At 37.0% G+C, this 21,672-nt stretch overlaps 1 protein-coding gene across 1 annotated transcript in view; it reads left to right on the plus strand.

Annotated features, from left to right (window-relative positions):
* The first annotated feature begins 9,715 nt into the window (after positions 1-9,715).
* The window catches only part of LOC131028845 (uncharacterized methyltransferase At2g41040, chloroplastic), a 110,147-nt gene continuing 98,190 nt past the window's right edge, over positions 9,716-21,672 (plus strand). Inside the window, exon 1 of the mRNA XM_057959214.2 lies at positions 9,716-10,062. Within this exon, the coding sequence (XP_057815197.2) occupies positions 9,865-10,062 (198 nt within the window). The 5' untranslated portion in view covers positions 9,716-9,864. The remainder of the gene's footprint in view (positions 10,063-21,672) is intronic.

Consider the following 21,672-nt stretch of genomic DNA (forward strand, 5'->3'; position numbering starts at 1 on the left):
CGAATTGAGGATGTGTGGATTGATTGTAGAACAAAAGAGGACATTCAAAGACTTGACTATTGTTGTTCGATTGTAGAACAAAATGAGAATTTTGATCTTGTTGAGGTTCCTGGGGATCTTGAAGATGATAGAGACATCCTATTTCCTGCATATGAGAGACACAAAGTTGTTGGATTATCTCTACCTCTCATTCAATGGTCTCAAAAGGAGAATACTTCTATAAGGGCTAGGTTCCAAAGGATTCTTGATAATACCATTTCTTAATTAAATCTACATGGTGTTCATCTTAAGCCTTTGCAAACTAAATCATTTGAAGAAGATGGTGCAAGGTTTAAGGGAAGAATTTTTGAATTAATAACCAAGAACAGACAAGATCCTATAGCTCCTAAAGGTCCAAAATTCAAATTCACTGTTGGAAAGGGTTATAGCCAAGGTAAGTCTTGAACTCGAGAGACTCAAGCTCAAGAAGAGTTTGATTAAGGAGAAGAAGAAGGAAATGAAGATGAGAAGCCAGAGGAAGAAGATGAACCAGAGAATGAGCAGGAACAGGAAGGAGAGTTCGATGAGGAGGGATTACCTGAAACCCCAAGTACTTCTCAATCTCAAGAGACACACGAATGTGTTCCTCCTACATCGTGTGATATCATAGGTACTAATTCAATCTTTGTTATTGATGCTATTCCTTTGGGTTCCACTATATCATTTTCATCTTAAGCTCCTAAAAATCATGTTATTCCTTCCACTTCCACTAGTCAATTTGCCTTTGATACACCTCATGATAGCCTTGATATCGTTTTTCTTCCCAATTTATCTGATGTTACTTTTTCCGTGTTGGAATATTTTGAAAGTTTCATGTTAGAAACCCAAGTTCCTTCACAGGTTTCTACCATCTCAAATCCACCTGCCATTGTTACCATAACTTCACCCATTGTTACTACTAGTGTTCATTCGCAGGAATTGGCTACACAAGTTTTGACTACTGGAGTAGATGAAGATCCATCATTGTCACCTTGGTTAGTGTCTAACACTCCCAAGAGGAAAAAGCGGACCATATCTTTGGATGATTTTTGATTTTAATCATTTAGTGCATGGTAAGCCCAAGGCCAGAAAGAAAGCCAAAACTATGTCCAGATCGAGAATAGATCAATCAAAGAACAAGTATGTGGAAATGGCTATTCCTCCTATGGACACATACTTGGATAAGGTGCAATCTACTAATTATTTCATTAAAAGAATTGTTTTGAGAAAACAAACACGTGAGGGTACAATTGAATATGCTCAAACTTTTTTCCAACATCTTGTGACGATGTTCAATAAAGAGAAAGTTAAGAAATATAACTCAAAGAAACAAGTTGATAATCTCACAGAGGTCTTGATCAAGATTACCAAATGATCAGAGGTAATTGAGCTGGTCACTTCTTCCTTGGATGAGCAAGTTGTTAAACAATCTGAATAGGTAAATTCTCATGGGAGAATAATGGGTGAATGGATGGATAGACTGTTGAGCCAGAGGACTCATCTCCTATGTTCAACTGTCATTCTTGTAAACAACTTGGAGGAGATAAAAATTGAAATTGATAAAACTTTAAATTTGTTTCCAAATTAATTGTAAATGCATGAGAAGGATTTCAACTCTTGGTTGAAGTTAGAAGATTTCTAGTTGGATGTTCTAGTTGACAATGGAGCGATCCCTTCAAGGTATATGTACATTGAGCAAAGAGAGATTCTGGAACATCAGATGAACAAGAAATCACAAAAAGAAAGTATTTTGATAGAGGGCAAGACATTATCAAGAAGATATCAGCTCTTCCTTGCACTTTTCTTGATGAGAACTAGAAGCCCCTTCAGGTTGATGTCATCATCAAAGAGTTCAATTTGCTGATTGGTGAAGAGGTCGATAAATAAGCCTTCTCATTGTCCTCAATTGATAAGTTGGTGGATATACAAGTGAATCTGGATGATCTAGCCTCGCTTCTGAAGAAGCACAAGAAATGCTACATGAACCTCGAAGATTCTATCACCCGGGTCAAGGTCATCACAAGTCACACTAAAGGACCTGATTAGGAACATATGAAAGCAACTTTGCAAAAGTTTGAGGAATTCATGAAGCAAGATCAAAATGGAGTGTCTATTGACACTTAGTATAATTTTCATAGTAGATGCATTTTTTAATAAAACATTGACACCTCAAGTGTCATTTTGTATTTAGTTTTTTCACTTGGGAAATGCATGAGTCTGAAGTCAATCGGGACTCTTCATTTTGCACCTCTCTCCTACACACACACACACACACACACACACACACACACATATGCACACACACACACACATATACATATACATACATACATATACACATATACATGTACACATATATATGAGCAACCTCATACGTACATACATACATACATACATGTATGTATGTATGTATGTATGTATGTATGTATGTATGAGGTTTCTCATTGTAAAAGGGATCTATTTATCTTTAATCTATATGCCGAAACTCTATCAAACTAAAGTGCAAAAGTGAAACTTTGTGTTCCTATTGTGATTTACAAACGTGATGTAATAAGAAGAAAGCTTTGGCATCCAGACTTTGTGTTGGATTCATTTGTGGTTTGTGGTGAAAGTGCACTTATGTCATTTTCATTACATTTTCTTATTCTACTCAAGAGAAGGTGTGTTGAGAAAATATTGTTAAAGCATAGAGGCAATTGTTAGTTTGTGAACTTTGTGTCATATCTTGACTATTGTTTATAGAATTAGGAAAAAGTGATTGTGACATCCTTGTGAAGACTTTGTGCTTCATATTGGCACTTTCAAGATAAATTTGGTTGAGATATACTAAGGTTATGTTTTAAAGACTTTGTGCTTTATTGTGTCATCTTGGAAAAAAAATCATAACTTGAAGACTTTGAGCTTCATATTATCATTTCAGGAAAAAAATATCAAAAGTGAAGTTAGGAATCATTTTAAAGATTTTGTGCTTTATTTTTATTTTCTTAATTAACACATTGGGATACAAAGTAACTTGTAAATATGTTGATAGGAAAGCAATGAATTTTAAGACTTCGAGCTTGAGCACTCTTTCTCGTCCCAAAGAAGCAACAAATGATTTTGCACCTTTATGGAAACTTTGCTTCTTTCTTATCCATGTTGTATCATTATTGCATTCTAGGTAAATTTGTAATGGAGAGATTGTAAGAATTATAGCTGCTCTTTATTGTAAATTCTTTCCTAAAAAGAGAGAAAAAGAAATACATCTATCTTGAAAAAAGAAGATAGGATGATGTACCACCCATGCTAGAATAAGAGTTAAAATTTATATCTTACTTTACTAGAGTAGTGAATCATAGGGGGAGCCTTCCCTAAAGAATTAGGAGAGATTTAATCTCGTGTTACTGTGGTTGAAACCATAATTTTGTAAACTCTAAATGATTCAACCTTACATACCTAGGAGTCTTAGGATTTTACTGATTTCCAGACTCTTGAGCTCTTCCTTTTGCACTAGCACTTGTACCTTCTCCTTCATTCTCAGGATTTTTTGAAACAATCTGAATTTGATTTTGGGTCTACACTTGCTTTCCTTTATTTGAATTGACATCCTAATCATCTGAATCATATTTGCAAGATTTGATCTATCTCTCATTGCCTTCATCAAACTTCACATTAACACTCTCAACTATCTTCCTCAATCTTTTGTTATAACATCGGTAGGCCTTTCTCTTGGTATAATAACCAAGAAAGATTCCTTCATCACATCTAGCATCAAACTTCCCTAGATATTCATCTCTTTTGATATAGCATTTACTTCCAAAAATTCTGAAATATCTAGCTATAGGAACATGACAGAATCATAGCTTGTAAGGAGTCTTACCAGTATCACCTTTGATACGAACTCCGTTAAGAGTGTATACTGCAGTACTCATAGCTTCTCTCCAATAGATATGCATAACATTTCCTTCAATCATCATGGTTATAGCAACTTCCTGAATTGTTCTATTCTTTCTCTCCACTATTCCATCATGTTGAGGGGTCCGTGAAGCAAATAACCATCTCTTCACTCTATACTCTTCACAAAATGCATTAAACTCACCAAAAGTGAATTCACCACCTCTATCAAATCTCAGACACTTCAACTACAGTCCAATCTCTATCTCAACCATAGCTTTAAAAATATTGAACTTCTCCAAGGCTTCGTACTTCTCTCTCAAGAAAGTAACCCACATCATCTTGAATAGTCATCAATCAACAACATGAAATACCTGCCACCCTGCAAGCTTCTCATTCTATAAGGACCACGCAAATCAATATGCACAAGATCCAATATTCCATTAGAACTATACTATTTGCTTTTGAAAGTAACTCTTGTCTGCTTCCCTCATTGACATTCCTTGCATACCATATTAGCAGGCTTTATCAACTTAGGAATATCTCTCACTACTTGAGTAAAAATTATCTTAACCATGCAATAAAAATTCACATGACACATCCTTCTATGCCATAACCAACTTTCATCAACTTTTACCACCAACATTCAAGTGAAAGATATCACCTTAAGTCTTTGTACCTGATGCAATCTCAATTCCAGAACCACTTAAGATTATACATTTTCCATTCTTGAATTGCAAGTAATTTCCCTTATCAACCATCTATCCAACACTCAAAAGATTATGATTTATACCTTCAACATAGAAGACATCATCAATGTTATGCTTACCATCAAGATAAATAGAACCTCTACCACAGATTGTACCAACTTTGTCATCACTAAATCTTACTACACCACCATCATACTTTTCCATACTCACAAACTCACTCTTATCACCTATCATACGATGATAGCATCCACTGTCAATAACCCATTCATCTTTTTCCTCAACTTTAGCAGCCAAAGCTTTCTCCTCATTAATGCAGCTAGTAGAATTAGTAGTCACCGGATCATCTTCCTTGATAGCAATAAACACCCATTCATCTCTTGAATTTCCCTTCTCATATTCATCACATGTCGCACCTTCATCAACAACATAATAACACTTCTTCTGATATTTAGGCTTGTAAGGTTTCAATGGCTTCTTAGAAACTCTTTCAGGACACCTTGAGGCAAAATGTCCTATCTTATTACAAGAAAAATGTTTAAGAGGCAACCTCCCTTCATACATGCCGACTCCTTTAGCCAATCTTTTGGTAATCAAGGCTTCAAGCTCTTCAAGATCCATTTATTCTTCTTCAAGCTCTCCCATCTCCTTCTCATATGTGGATACCCTTGTATAACTTTCTCCTAGATCATATTTTTGCTTCCCAAAAACAGTGGCTTTGAATGCAAATTCAGAATTGGGAAGAGATTCACCAAACTCGCTCAATTCAAAGGTAGCAAGCTTTCTAATCAACACGTCTCTAGTCACATTTTTCACGGTTAAGATATCCTCAATAGCAACAAGTTTATGCTTGTAAGTAGGAGGCAAGGATCTCAGTACTTTAGCAACAATCTTTGATTCTTCCAGCACTCCACTGACACATTTGATATTCAACACAAGCTCATTCACTTTCTGCATAAAAGAGGTAATATTCTCATCTTCGTCCATCTTCAGCATCTCATACTTTCCCTTCAAGCTCTGCAACTTAGCAACTTTCACATGGCTGTCACCTTCATACAAAGTCTCTAGCTTCTTCCAGATCTCATGAGTAGTCTACAAATCCATCATATTAGTCATCTCGGAATTAGTCAAGGCACTCAAGAATGCTTCCTTGGCTCTAATATTGAATTCAACTTCCTTAATCTCATCCAGAGTTGTAGAACCATTCAGAGAAACAATATACACATTCTTAGTAATCTTCCAGTAATCTTCACTGATGCATCTCAAGTGACATTCCATCCGGTTTTTCCAAAGAGTGTAATTCTTTTCATAAAATCTTGGACTATCCTTCTTGTAAGCATAGGTTGCCATCCCAGATCACCTCAAGCGATCAAGATTATTTCAAAGGATCTAGCTCTGATGCCAATTGTTGGCAACAAGGCAACAAACTGAGAGGGGGGGTGAATCAGTTTGCTCACAAACTTTACTTAACTCAAACACAATTTCATATATGATAATTAACAATGAAAGCACAAATCAACACCACATCGATAACACACATAACACCAATATTTTTGACGTGGAAAACTCGGTTAAGAGAAAAACCATGGTGGGAACCTACCCACAATGAGGTGATACCCTGTTAGGAGTATATGAAATATTACAATGAGGAATGCACATGTATTCGGGCACACTGCTTAGAGCTCACTACTCAAAACAAAGAACAAGAAGGGCTACGACATTTAGATTACATCTGGAAGATCATGGACTGATAAAGTAGCATCTCCTCATGCTTGGTTACGGTTATGGTTAAGCACACAACACATAATCTACTCTTTCACACTTCTTCACACCTCTTCTTTGCTAGTGAAAGATCAAAACATTATTCACACACAGATACTACGTATATTCATCTCTCACATGACTATTACATATATTTATATAAATCATCAACCTATATTTCAAGGTCGGCTCAACACTCATCACAAATTACAAAGATATAACACCACACACTACGTCATAACATGCAGACAAAAACAATATCAGCTAAGACATAGCATGGACCTAAATCACCACCTCGAACATGAAACACCATCAAGAATTATGCCTCGAACATCGCAACATGTTATAATCATCCGATCGATTAAGAACATCGCATAACATAAACATATCAAAGAAATCATCAACAACACGCACATGGATCAATGCAGACCATCAACACGGATAGAACACGATCTAGAAACATCTACAAGCATCTCGAATTACCACAACAACAACCACAACATCACCACTTACAAGAATCTTCATCATCATTATACCAAACCTCAAGAACACTAACTCAACTAACTGTCAAACTGAAAGATTCACTTGCAAACCTCCCAATCATGAACCATCTGAATTGAGGACACATATGAACGTCCCAAACACTCAGCGAAATCCACAAACCAAGATGTTGCAATGCGCAACAATGCAGAGCAAAATCCAGACCACTTAGCACACTAAACAACTGAGAAACCAATTAAAATACCAGATCTCATAACTCGATCAAATCACCATGTGAACCTCTAAAACTTTATCTGAATCAACTAGAGATACTTATCTCAAATTCCTTTAATCCGCAACAACTCATCTGGAACACACTGGCCAAACCAACTCAATCAATCTGACTGCAACATTGGAACACACAGAAGAATATGTTGACACCAATGACAACACGTCATTCCAACAAACTTCTTAACAATATCCAACAATATGTGTGGGAAAATTCAACATGTATATTAGACTAACAAGGTAACCACTAAACCTCCAAATCTAATAAACACAATCCAAACACAACACAATGAATGAATACAAATGAAATCAACAAAAAACCAATTTTTTTTGAAATGAATAAACCCTTGTTGACTACAATGCACTTGGTCTCCATTGTTCTCCTTCTTGTGTGGGTGATGACTCTCCAAGTTGCACTTCATGAAAACCTACAAGATAAATTCACAAGAATTATGAAGACAGTGGTTGATGATAATAGAGATTGATGAACTCAATTTATAGATTTTGAGAGTTTTGAATCGATAGCTAGGATTGATTTGAAAACATGATTGAACAACGATTGAGATTCAACGAGATAGGTTGGTGAGAGATAATTACTCATTTTAATTGAATCTAATTGAGAGAATAACTCATTTGATTGACTAGTAAAGAGATTTGATTGAGAGTGGAATTGAATTGACTAAGTAGTCAGAAAAAAAGATAATTTCAAAAAAGGGGGAAGTGACCAACTAGTTAGAAAAAGTGATTGAAGATAGACTAAGAGTTAGTGACAGTTAGAAATTTCCCCATGTGATGTAGGAAATCAAGATGAAATATCATTTAGATTGAATTTAGATTTTCAAAAATGTCAAATGAAATTAGAATGTGAGGGAAATGGATTTGAATTGAATTTGGAGGGACATTATATTTTTTTAAAACAAAGGTTAAATGATATTAAATAACAAAGCATCATTAGGTAATTAAATAATGTAAAGGAATTATTTAATTATGGGAAAATAAAATAAAATTTAATTAAACGATGAAGATCATTTAATTAAAGTGGAAAATTAAAATTAATTAGATAATAAGACTATTTGATTAATATTAGAGGGGAAATGGTTAATTGATTAGATGATTAAGAGACTAAGAGGGAATTTTGAATAATTAATTTGAAATGGAGGGGGAATATTAATTTAGAATAATAAAGTCAGATTATTTAATTAAGAAAGAGGAACGATTAGTAAAACTGGCGTTTGTAGGCACGAGATAGTTTTAGGTGTCTACAGTTCCATTTCCATGCACCATAAAACATTACATAGATCTAAAGCGTTTGTAGGCACGAGATAGTTTTAGGTGTCTATAGTTCCATTTCCATGCACCATAAAATTTTCATTACATAGATCTAAAGCATTTGTAGGCGTGAGACAGTTTTAGGTGTTTACAGTTCCATTTCCATGCACCATACATTTTTTATTACATAGATCTAAAAGCATAATCAATTTACAATTTTTAAGGTATTCGTTAAGACAAGACCCTACTTTGCCAACATATTAACAAATTGATGCATAACGTCTTCAACATCATCTATACCCTTGCCCCTACAATCCAACTAAGTACCTTATTATGTTTATTTAAGTTGTACATTTAATTTCAATATCAATTCAACTCACAATCTTAGGTCAATTTGATATTATTAGAATGATGATGCAAGTTGATGACATTGTTAGGATGCTCTTTAATTTTGCTATGATGCACTCATGTGAATGCTTTACAAATCATTCCTTGGTGGTTTTTACATGTTTGGCAAATGAATGATGAACATCTTTAAACGCAAAACACAGTAGACAAATAAACAACATACATTAGGTTAGCTTACAACATGTATAAGAGGGAGTTAACAAAGTTTAATTTAAATTTAGATTTCGAAAATTTGAGGTTCAAATTTATGACTATAAGAATGATATGGACGAATTCTATATGAGTTGGCTTGGGCTGTGGGTTTGCCCCTTGTTGGTCTTGGGTTCAACTTCCCTTCTGGGCTTAAGAGGGGGGACTGCTTGCACGTTGTGGATCCTCTCGGGGAGGATTAGTCTCACCTCAGCTCGCCCAACCTGATTAGTCTCGCCTCATTTCACCCCTTGATTGGGCGTTGGACTGGGTTGCGGGATACCCTGATGTATAAAAAACAAAAACAAAAACTAAATCAATTCCATACTAATATCTAAATAATCAAAACTGAATTTTATAATTAATAAAATTAAAATATAATAATATTATAAACTGCAAGAATAAAGAAATTATTACACAAAAACACAATCAATGTGGGTCCAAAGCATAAGGCAATTTTCATCACGTATGCAATTTTCACCATTGCAATACCTATTGGATAGAGAAGATTCTCAATATATGGGCGCAGTTTGGAACATATGACAGGACCACCTCGAAAGGCTATCGTAGGTCCCGCAGGACTGTGCTGACGCGTTTTTAAATTTAAAATTAATGCAAATTACCGTGTGGTCTATGTAGAGGATTCATTACAATCAAATATCCTTTCCTTAAAACAATTAAATCATAAATTAAAAAATTTGCTTTCCTGGCTTATTCGATTACACATTTTTATAGAGGGAATCGATGGGTGGCAAGTTGGTGACCATTAATCATTGGGGATTTCTAGAAATTTGTTTTGCAGGCCACCTAAAGATACATAACAAAGTGAAAAAATGTAAATTCGTACAGACTAACTTGGTTGACTTGTGATATGCTCACAATGAATCTTGTCTGTGAACTTCCTCGCCCTTCTGTGAATTTAGGCAATAAGAATCTCATACGGGGTTTCGCGAGCACGAGGATTCGAAACCAAGGAAGGAAATTTAATGCAGGCTTTTCAGAAGACCACGTTAAGTTTTGTCGTCCTTTTCTTGGAATCAAAGCAGCTGCTTCTACAATCGAGACACCGGTATTGTTTCTCTTTGTTCGATATCTTATATAGAAAGAAAATGTTTCAGTTCATTATAACAAAAAGGAGTAATGAATGCATATTTGACATGGAATAGTGCAAATAATTCATTTTAGTAAACTGGGTTTGGAATAAGATTTCCTCGTTGGGTTTGTAAAGAAGTTTATCCTTTTAGTAAATTGGGTTTGAAAAGAATTTCTATTTTGTGAATTGGTTCTAAAAGAATGCCCTGTAAAGTAAGTTGGGCTTGTGATGATACGTCAATTAAGTGCAGAAACTTATGATTTAAAACTAAACGATCAATTCTTATATTCTGTCTCAATTCTTATATTCTGTTTAGTATGGGTGGAGTTGTTGAAAGAAAAGTGGGAGAATTTTAATGTTATTTTGGAAGCTACGGTAAAATATACTGGAATTGAAGGGCTCTGGATTTTCTTTGGCTTTGGTAATCTCGGTCTAGGCTATAGATTGCGTTTAACACTGGTATGGGGTAAGCTTGGACTGGGTTACATCACAGACTCTTGAAATGTCCATTGGAGTTATGGGCAACCTTTTTTGTTTGAGGGAATTTTGAACCAATTCATGGATCTTAGTATTTTGCTCCATCACTATCACACCACTATCCCTTGATACTTCCTATTTGTTTTGGAAATTGATGCCGAGTAATTCAGAAAGAGTTCTCGAATCCGAAATTTGCTATTCAAGCGCTTGTGTTCAAATTTGAGAATCCTGTTCTTAGTGAATGGGGACAGAAAAATCTTTCTTCTTCGTTTTGCTAGGGGACACAAGGATTGAATTTAAGGCCAAAATGGTTTAACGGACATTCTTATATACAAATTTATATGGAGAAATGACCCTAAAGCTGTCATTGTGCATAGGGAATGGGGAGTTCTTGGACGTAGAAACTTCATCTGATAAGAAGCTTTTCAATACCCTAACGAGACATTTAATCTATAGTTCTGTTCTCACTGGGGTAAATATCCAAAACCAGGTTGAAAGCCCTTCGTGCCTTGCATTAAAATTATATCAATGCTGATTATGAAAAGAAAATCATTCTGTAAAAGACACTATGCGTAATAAAGTTCCATTAGTCAAAGTCACAAGGAAATGATCATTACATATATAATAACTAGTAGGCCCATGGATAAGTGATTTCGGTAGCTCTTGAAAATCTGAAGAGGATTCTACAATCATAGAAAAGGTTTTCATTTTTCAACATCTAAGGCCAACAAGGACACCCTCCAGGTAGAACCTTAGGGGATTTTTATCCCCATCTTTTGTAGGCCTTATTACCGGTCTTAATTCCATTATTTATAACAAATTCATTACCATCTCTTGTAGGTCTTGATTACCAGTCATAATTCCATTATTTATAACCAATTCATCGCAATCTCTTGTAGGACTTGATTACCAGTCTTAATTCCAGGTGTTTCAACTTTCATCACATTTTTCTTGCGAATGTCAACCATATTCTTGATCATGTTGTTTGTAGCATTGTATAGCCCCTCAAGCATATTCCACATGTCATAGCAACAATAGGATTTACAAGCGCAACCACAAATTAAATTCTTCTCTACCAATTTTCATCGATAACAAGTTAATGAACTGGGTCAGCCTAATTTGATAGAGGTTGTTTCCAAGGTTCATGCAAACAACACTTAATTGATTAACGTAACCAGGTTACCAGGAGCCCAGCTAGCATTTAAGCTGCATCATAAAGCTAAAATTTCAGGTGTATGTTGTCTCAACTACATTTTACAACTCAGACCTTGAGTTTTGTTGCAAAATGGGAGGATACTATGAAGGACAACTTGACAGCTTTATAAGACCTCCATGATTTCTTCCATCCATTGAACTATATTGGTTTTGAACTTTTAGAAAGCAAGTTTAACATTAGGACATTACATGTAGGAAAACAGATGTTTCTGTTTATATTTCTCAGTTTCAAACCTCCATATTGCCTGAAACAGCGCTTAGATTGGGGAACATTCTTAATAGGAATCACTAGGAATTTGACAATGAAAGCCATCGTCTAATCTCCATAAGTAATCCTTGGACTTAAGCCTTGAAAGACGTGACAACTTGTTAATGGATCAATGATAAGTACCATGCTTACGTCTCAGTTTAGGCCTCTTTACAGACAGTATGAATATTTTTACACATACACACGAGATTCATTCTGAGCATATGATATGGGATCCAAGTGCTTAGCAATTGGCATTGTCTCTTCGACAAGTAGAGTGGTTCAAATCTTCTCATAACCAGGTCTTCTATAATTCCCCAAAACAGGTCAATTTTGTGTAGAAATAAAACCAAAGATTAAATGACATTCGACATTGATATGTTTAATGCTTTAAAGAACTTATTTCAATGTTTCCTCCGTCAACATCAAACAATTTCTCCAAAGGCGACCTTTTTTCTTTTGTTTGTCTTGTCCACAGATCTTGATTCTATTGTACTTGATGAAGGAATAGATGTAACTTTCTATTTTCCCCCTTTTTCTTAACCTTATCACTTACTCCCTTTCATAGGGCATACGATCTTCTATTTTGATTTTTGTTAGATACTGGATGATGTAACCATAACAAAATTTATCACATTTATGGCAGCTCCTCTTTTGAGAATATCCATTTCCCGAGTGTTGATGTGTCTTTTGTACACATACAAACATAGAATAAAATACCTAAAGGTACCTTATCCTCTCTTGAACAAAGTTTCCCGACTGCTGAAGTTTTCGCCGAAGGATCAATCGAGGCAACTCCAAGGATCTTGTATGTAGGCTCTCTACGTGTGGATAAGCTTCTTGTGGTATGATGTGATTTTGCTGGAATCACAAGGGGACTTACATTCGATGACCTAAACGTCTGATTTGTTGGAATCACAAGTCCTATTTACTAATTGGAAGACAAACAAATGGCAAAAGATACAGGGTTCAGGAAGTCTACTCTACTACCTAGAATGTGAGAAGATGGATGAATGACTAGGTGGAGTCCTATTGGGCTGGGTCTCACCATCAGGCTTGAACAATCCGACACCAACTCAGTGCGATCTTCTAAGGGATGCTTCCAATACGTTCAAATCGTACACCATCATACACTGATCACCATTCAAGATAATGCATGAACAATAGACGTGTAACGACTTAAGATTAAGCTCATTTTATGCCAGTTGACCATGCAGGGCACACTTACAATCAGTAAGAGGCTAGTGGTATGGACTAGACGGATTCCACATAGGTGCATTCAACAATTTTCTTCATTCAATCTAATCATTTACCATCTACAATGAAGGTTCAACAAGAGACCATGCGTATTGTAAAGAAACAACACATTTCACCATATCTTCAATGAAAAAAGGGTTCATTTACAATCAAGGCAACAATTTCTTGCCTCCTCTTCCTACTTTGCTCTAATTTCTAGCCTATTCACTATCGATTATTAGCTATTCTAACCTCTATGAACTAACTCTTAACCTTTACAAAATGAAGAGCTTGAGCCTTTTATAATACTCTCAATACAACTCAATGGCTCAGATCAATTTGAGATCAATGGCCGAGATTTTACAATGAAAACCCTAATTAGGGTTTATTACAACAAACTCAATTCGGGCCAATGAAATTATTGCATTATTTGGACACGTCTTCTCTGGAATATTCGACCAATGGATAACCGGGGTAGGTACATCGAAGTTAGTGTCATCTTTGATGAGTCAGGTACATTGAATCTGGACACGCTGAGGTGGACCAATCCAACTGGAGGAGTGATGACTGGGATGCCATCTTGTTTGACATTTGTAACTTGGTAGATGTTCAATTTGATGATGCTGAGAATCTAACTTTAATTAACTCTTCTGAAACTATCTGCTTCTTCAACGGACCCTTGCACTGACCTTATTTGATTCTCCTCTGTCTTTGACGTGATGGATGGGTGGTGTACTTTTCCTTGAAATGCTGGCAACGCCTTTCATTGTCATCTTGTGGTTCCTTAGTGTGGCAAAGTGAAGGTTCTGGAGGTAGCTGGCGAATTGGTCGTCCTTGATGATGCTGGACTGGAAGAGGTCGTCCTTGCCCTGGCCTGGTCTTCTTTCATCTGCAAAACAAACCAAAAGGTGATTAAGTAGATATGACATGTTCATTTCAACAAAGCATTTTCCACCTTAAATCATCAACAAGAAGACTTTAAAATAAAGCTTGCTCAAGATTCTCCCCAGGGACAGGCCCTATAAGAATTTCGCCTTGGACCCTTTGGAAGGGTCAGGAGTGAAATTTGCTATTTTGCCCAATTTAGACCTCTTTTCAACATTATCTCACAACTAGCTCTTCGCCTAGCCCAAACAAGGTGAAAAATAGTAGTTTCAAAAGATTTCGCCTTGGACCCTTTGGAAGGGTCAGGAGCGAAATTCAAGTTTTAGGCTTGATCTTACACTTCCTTTACCTCATTTCACCCTACAAGGCAAGAATACCTCACTCCACCTTCAATCATGCCATAGGTATCAAAGTTTTGGCTTCACTCAAGGGGAAAATGGTTGATTTGGAGAATTTCGCCCTGGACCCTTTGGAAGGGCCAAGAGCGAATTTCTCTCTTTGCTTGTTTTCCTTCACCAAGGTCCATCTTTTTCACTTTCTATACTTGGAATCTCATCCTTGGATCCCTCTCCTATGCTTGCAACATTTTGTTTGACCTCAAAATGACTAGAAAAGAGAATTTCGCTAGAAATCATGGCCAAGGATAGGACCTATAATGAATTTCGCCCTGGACCCTTTGGAAGGGTCAGGAGCGAATTTCTTCCTCTAGCCAAAAATCATCATTTTTGAAGGCAACAAACCATTCAAGGGCAATCCTAGGAGCATCCCCAACTTGGTCTAGGCCTGACTTGGCACAAACTCTTGGAGGATAGGATGGGTTTTAGGATTTTCGCTCTGGACCCTTTGGAAGGGTCAGGAGCGAAAATCTTGTTTTGAGCTCATTTCTTCATATTTGATGACTCTTGGCAATTCAAGGACATGCCTAAGGACACCTTTAATCTTGATCCACACTAGACTTGGCATAAAATTGAGGGCAAAAGAGAGGGCTGGAGAATTTCGTTCTGGACCCCTTGAAAGGGTCAGGAGCGAAATTCACACTCTAGGCTTGACATTTCATTTCTTGAACTCCAATCTACATTGCCAAGTAAAAATACATCATTCCACTTCCATATACGCCATAGGAACCAAAGTTTTGACCTCATCCGAGGAGAAAATAGGTGTTTTGAAGAATTTCGCTCTGGACCCTTTGGAAGGGTCAGGAGCGAAATTCATGATTTGAGCTTATTCCTCCATCTTTTCAACTTTAATTCTCCTTCAAAGGCAAGGTCAAGCCAACTCCCTTCTATGTATGCCATGAAAGCCCAGGATTTAACTTATTTTGAAGGGAAAGTAGGTGATTATAGGAATTTTGCTCTGGACCCTTTGGAAGGGTCAGGAGCGAAATTCTTGATTTGGCTCAATTCCTTCAAGCTTGATGATCACCAATAAGTCAAAGTCATGCCTCAAAACATCTCCCAACTTGACAATACTCTAGCCCACATCTGACTTAGCATAAAATTGGGAAAAAAGGTGTTTTTGTGAAATTTCGCCCTGGACCCTTTGGAAGGGTCAGGAGCGAATTTCCCTTTCTAGACTTGATTCTTCATTCTTTCAATCCCAATCTTCATTGCAAGGTAAAATTTCATCCCTCTTCACCCAAGGAACAAGGTTTTAAGCCCAGGCAAGGTAAAAAAAATAGTTTTGCAAGGAATTTCGCTCTGGACCCTTTGGAAGGGTCAGGAGCGAAATTCACACTCTAGGCTACAATCCTCACTCTACAACGCTTCAAACATCTTCAAAGGCAAAAAACATGCCCATTCTTCCTCTCATCATGCCTTGGATATTAAAATTTGGTCAAACAAGGAAGGGAATGAGGTCTAGGAGGATTTTCGCTCTGGACCCTTTGGAAGGGTCAGGAGCGAAATTCACCCTCTAGGCTAGAATTATTCATCTTTTCACCTTTACTCACTCCCTAAGGCTAGAACATTCAAAAAACACCTCCTAACAAGCCTTAGAAACTAGGAATTTGGCCTTGATAAATGAGAATTTGAAGTTTAAAGGGATTTTCGCTCTGGACCCTTTGGAAGGGTCAGGAGCGAAATCCCTATCCCTGGCTAGTTTCTCACTTCCCTTCATCTCATTCCCTTTCAAACTTGATCAAATCAACTTCCTCTTTTCACAATCAAGACAATCCATCATCCAACTGGGTCTAGGCAAGGTCAAACTAGGTTTTTAAGGCCAAAAGAAGGCTAAATAGAAGATTTCGCTCTGGACCCTTTGGAAGGGTCAGGAGCGAAATTCTCCTCCCAGGTTGATTCTCATCATCTCAAGGCCTAAAACCTCCTCTCCAAGGAAAATATACATCAAAACCTTCTCATCTATGCCCCAAAAATCTAAAAACTTGATCACATCAAGAGCAAAGTGGGGAAAAGGTAGATTTCGCTCTGGACCCTTTGGAAGGGTCAGGAGCGAAAATCATGCCTTAGGTCAAAAATCTTCATCATTTAATGCTTTCAATCACTTCTTAGGCAAGAAAAAACCTTGACCACAAGACTTCTTGAGCAAACAAGGTGAAGAATAGGTGTCTTCTTGGAATTTCGCTCTAAACCCTTTGGAAGGGTCAGGAGCGAAATTCACCTTCTGAGCTAATTTCTCACTTATTTACTCCTCTTCATACCTTGGACAAACTTCATTAGGCTTCCTTCCATCATGATCACATGAATTTGCTCTTCAAATTGACATCTAGCCCAAGAATTTGGTGAAAAATAGGGTTTTATATGAATTTCGCTTTGGACCCTCTGGAAGGGTCAGGAGCGAAAATCATTTTTGGGCTCAAATCCTGACTTCATTTTCACATTTCTTCATTCAAACAAGTGCCTTTTCCTTCATTCAAACCTAGGAAAGGATTCGCTCAGAGCCCAGGTCGAGGTGGAGTGTCTTGTGGAGAAATTTGCCCTGGACCCTTTGGAAGGGACAGGAGCGAAATCCTCATTTTGGGCTTAATTCACCTCCTTTTCCACTTGACTTTGCCTTAGTCTTGCTCTTTGATTCCTTCCTTCCATGTCTTAGCCAAATTTGCTCAACCACTCACTGACTTCCTCGAACTCAAACGGGACACCACCAGCGAAACTAAGCCTAAGGAAGACCTTGAAAGAAACCCTAACTTGGAGCATCTACTAACTCATCCTAGCTCAAGCAGAGCCTGCTATCCATCGATCCCCTTGACAGCACTCATCATGCAAAGGCTAACAGACAAAACCCTAAAAGACCAAGAAAGCAAACCCTAGAAAGCAAAAAGTAGGGTCCCCATTTATAATGGGGCGATGTGTGAATACGTCACAATACCGAGGTAAAAGTTTTGTCATGTGCTTCAAACATTGGTAGTTCCTATCCACACCAATAATTCTTTGCAGCTGAAATTTCTTGTATAGAACGCTGTGAAGCTTCCATGCAGAATAAAGCAAAAAGAAAGGAGGAAATATTGTTGGAGATCTGCTCTCACACAATATACTGTATCATAAAGCTATAACTTGTTCTCACATAAAGAAAACACTACACTTTGTTCAAGGAAGAAATTTATTTTTTCACAAAGATATGATTCATCTGTGGTGTTATGGAATCTGGTTCTAGTATTTAGTATTTGTTCTATGGGAATGTTCTCATTAATATCAAGAGGGGTGTTTTATAGTGGCATCAAGAAATTTTAAAATTTTATGTTATGACTGTGTCATGTTTTGAATTTGACAGTCATTTACACAAAAAAAAATAGTGTTTAATTTTTTTTTTTGATCGGTAAAATTAGTGTTTAATATTAAACGTAATACTAATCATGTTATTTAATATTGAACATAATATTAATAATATCTTATTAAATATAAAAAAAACATAATAATTAGTAAGTAGAATATAATATATTGAAAATACTGTGTTTAAATTGCTTTTCATTTAACTGTTTTATGATTGTTTGCATGTGTTAGATTATTTGTTTTATTATTATAAAAAAAAATCTCTTGAAATAAAAGTTAAAGCAGATAAATTATTTAAATAAAAATAAAATAGTTTTTGTTGGAATTAAACCAGACCTGGACTGACAATGGGTTGGCCAAAGAGGGGCCAGTAGCTCAGTTGGTAGAGCAGTCTAGTAACAAATGGAAGATCCTAGGTTTGAGTCCTAGCTGTTCTATATGAGCTGTAGCTCAACATGTGGTATGAGAGCTAGGCTAGGAGCCACAACACTTGTAGTGTGGCTAAAGGGCTCGGGGTGTTGGAATTAAGCCACACTTGTTAATTTTAGAGATCAGACTTAATAATGAAACTCAGAAATAAGCAATGCAAACAAAGCACAAGACAACACAAACAAATATCCTGGGAAAACCTCCCTCTTGGAGGTGAAAAACCCAGCCAAACTCTCAGTCCTTATTAATCAATGATCAGTATGTCTCCTTACAGTTAGCTTCAGCATATTAAGCATATAACTCAGCAGTATTAGGTCAGAAAATAGAACAAGTATGTAATTTATCTGCAGTCCACCAATGGAGTTGCTGATTACTGATAGATTTCAGACCTGAAGATATGTGTGCAGGCCCTACAAGATGGTTTGCTGACTAAGTAATGAGGTTTGCTGTGAATTGGAGACCTGAGAATATGTTCGCTGTGCCTAGGATGGGCTTCTCAATACCTGCAAATCAGTTCGTTGCCCCAGACAAACAACCTACTGACCTTGGATAGGGTTTGATTACTTCTCCAGTAGTTCACTGATGCTAGAGGGAGATTCGCTGATGCTAGAGGGAGATTCGCTGATGTTAGAGGTAGATTCACTGAAGTGATGATCATACAATTCGCTGTTCTTGCTGAAGGTGATTGATTGCTTGTTTTTGGTGTGTGTATGAATGAATGATTGTCCTTGTATATATATGTAACCTTGCCACCTAATTCACCTTAGGTCGGCTCAAGAAGAACAAATAATAATAATATAATGTCCTAACCTTGGCGCCCTACATAGGGTCAGCCCCAAGTTACATTGAAACAACTTCCACACGTTACATTTAGGGCCACGTTTAATACAAGTTACATGTGATTTTGCCCTTGGTGTGTTTTATGTGCTTAGGTGGGACCAATCCTTAATGGTTACAAGTTACATAATGTGTTTGGGTCCAGCCCAATACAAGTAATACTTATATTTGATCCGAACTAGCTATTATTTCAACACTCCCTCTTAGCTAGAGAGGATTCAGTCAGCTACCATGCATCATGGACTTCATCTTACATTGCCCGCAGAGGATGAATGTAACTTGCAAGAAAACAACAACACTTTCCATCTTGCATTGCCCACAGAGGATGGATCCACCTTGCATTGCCCGCAAAGGGTGGAGGAGGTCTTTCACCTTAACCTTCTTCCAGAGAAGAATATACTGTCACCTTGCATTGACCGTAGAGGTTGACTCCACCTTGCATTGCCCGCAGAGGGTGGGAGATGCAACTTAATGCATCACTGAGATTGAGACTCCCTCTTAGTCATAGTTGGATTCTTCACAATTCCAAGCCTATCTTTGAAGTATTCAAACTTCACCCGAGCAAGGGGCTTGGTGAGAATATCTGCAACTTGCTCATCAGTGCTGACATATTTCAGCTGTAAGGCACCTCTTTGTACCATATCACGAACATAGTGATAGTAAGTTTCCACATGCTTTGATCTGTCATGAAACACAGGATTAACAGACATTTTGATACAACTTTGATTATCACAATGAATAACTGTGGGTTCCCAAGGTTGTCCATACAATCCAGCAAGAAGCTTTCAAAGCCACACTGCTTTTCTTGATGCAACACTCAATGCAATATACTCAGCTTTTGTAGTACTCAAGGCTACTAAGGACTGTTTCCTGCTGGCCCAGGAAATCACAGCAGAACCCAAACTGAAATAGATACCTGAAGTGCTCTTCCTATTGGTAACACTTCCTGCCCAATCAGAATCTGAGTAACCTTGCAAGGTAACGGTAGTGTTGATTGGATACTTTAGCCCATAGCCAACAGTTCCACACAAGTATCTTAGAATATGTTTGGCTGGAACAAGGTGAACATGCTTTGGCTTGTTCATAAACTGGCTGAGTGCACTCACTGCATAACAAATGTCTGGTCTAGTGTTAACCAGATACATCAATGATCCAATCAACTGTCTGTACTCAGAAGGATCTGCGAAATCAGAGTTAGCTGCAGATAAACTCAATTTCTTCAAGTTAGTTTCCATAGGAGTAGACATAGGTTTGCAATCCAACATTCCAAATCTATTCAAAATATCAACAGTATATTTTCCTTGACTTAGAATGATTTCATTAGGTCTTTGCCACACTTCTAACCCTAGAAAGTAATGCATTAGACCTACATCCTTCATTTCAAATTCAATAGCTAATTCTTTCTTACATCTAATGATGAGACTATCTTCACCAATTAGAAATAAATCATCCACATATAAAACCAAAATTAACATTTCAGCTTTAAATACTTTAAAATAAAGGTTAGGATCAACATCATTCTTACAAAACCCTAAACTAATCAAGTACTTATCAATTCTTTCATACCAAGCTCGACGAGCTTGCTTGAGGCCGTAAAGAGCTTTCTTTAATCTGCATACATGAGATTCTCTATTATGAGTCTCATATCCTTCTGGTTGCTCAATATAGACTTCTTCCTCAATGACACCATTAAGGAAGGTAGTCTTTACATCCATCTGATGTAACTTCCAACCCTTAGCTGCAACAATGGCTATAATAGTTCTAATAGAAGTATATCTAGCAACAAGACCAAATGTTTCTTCATAATCTATGCCTTCCTTTTGAGAAAAACTAGGAGCTACAAAACTAGCTTTATATTTCTCTATACTACCATCAGCAGCATGTTTAATTTTAAACAACCATTTAGAAGAAACAACAGACTTACCTTTAGGTTTAGGCACAATATCCCAAACATCATTCTTGATGATGGATTGGTACTCTTCGTCCATAGCTAGTTTCCATGCTTCCTGGTTCATAGCTTCTTCTATGCTGGATGGTTCAGTCTCAATGATGTTGCACATCATTGCAACATAGTTGGAGAACTTCTGAGGTCTCCTACTTTCTCTGAAAGTGCCACTAGGAGCTGCAAACTTTTCTGCTTCTTGAATTGTGCTCCTAACCCAAAGTGGCCTTTTCTTGCTAACTGCAATATCTATAGGTCCATCAGTTGGATCCAGAGGCTCAGGAGGATCACCATACTCAATAGGTTCGGGAGGCTCAATAGACTCCCTCTGAATCTCAGGGTTAGTATCAATATCCATGTTTTGATTATCATTAACTTCTCTATCATTATTGACAAGGGAACCTTTAGATTTCTTAAAAGCAATATTTTCTTCAAACGTAACATCCCTACTTACCTCAATATACCTTTGTCTTGGAATGTAGATACGAAATGCTTTGGAGGATTCACTGTATCCAACAAGGATACCTTTCTTCCCAGATGGCTCTAGCTTAGTTCTCTTTTCCTTTGGCACATGAGCATAGATAGGACTTCCA

Source organism: Cryptomeria japonica, chromosome 5, assembly GCF_030272615.1.
Source record: "Cryptomeria japonica chromosome 5, Sugi_1.0, whole genome shotgun sequence".
Classification (NCBI taxonomy): domain Eukaryota; kingdom Viridiplantae; phylum Streptophyta; class Pinopsida; order Cupressales; family Cupressaceae; genus Cryptomeria; species Cryptomeria japonica.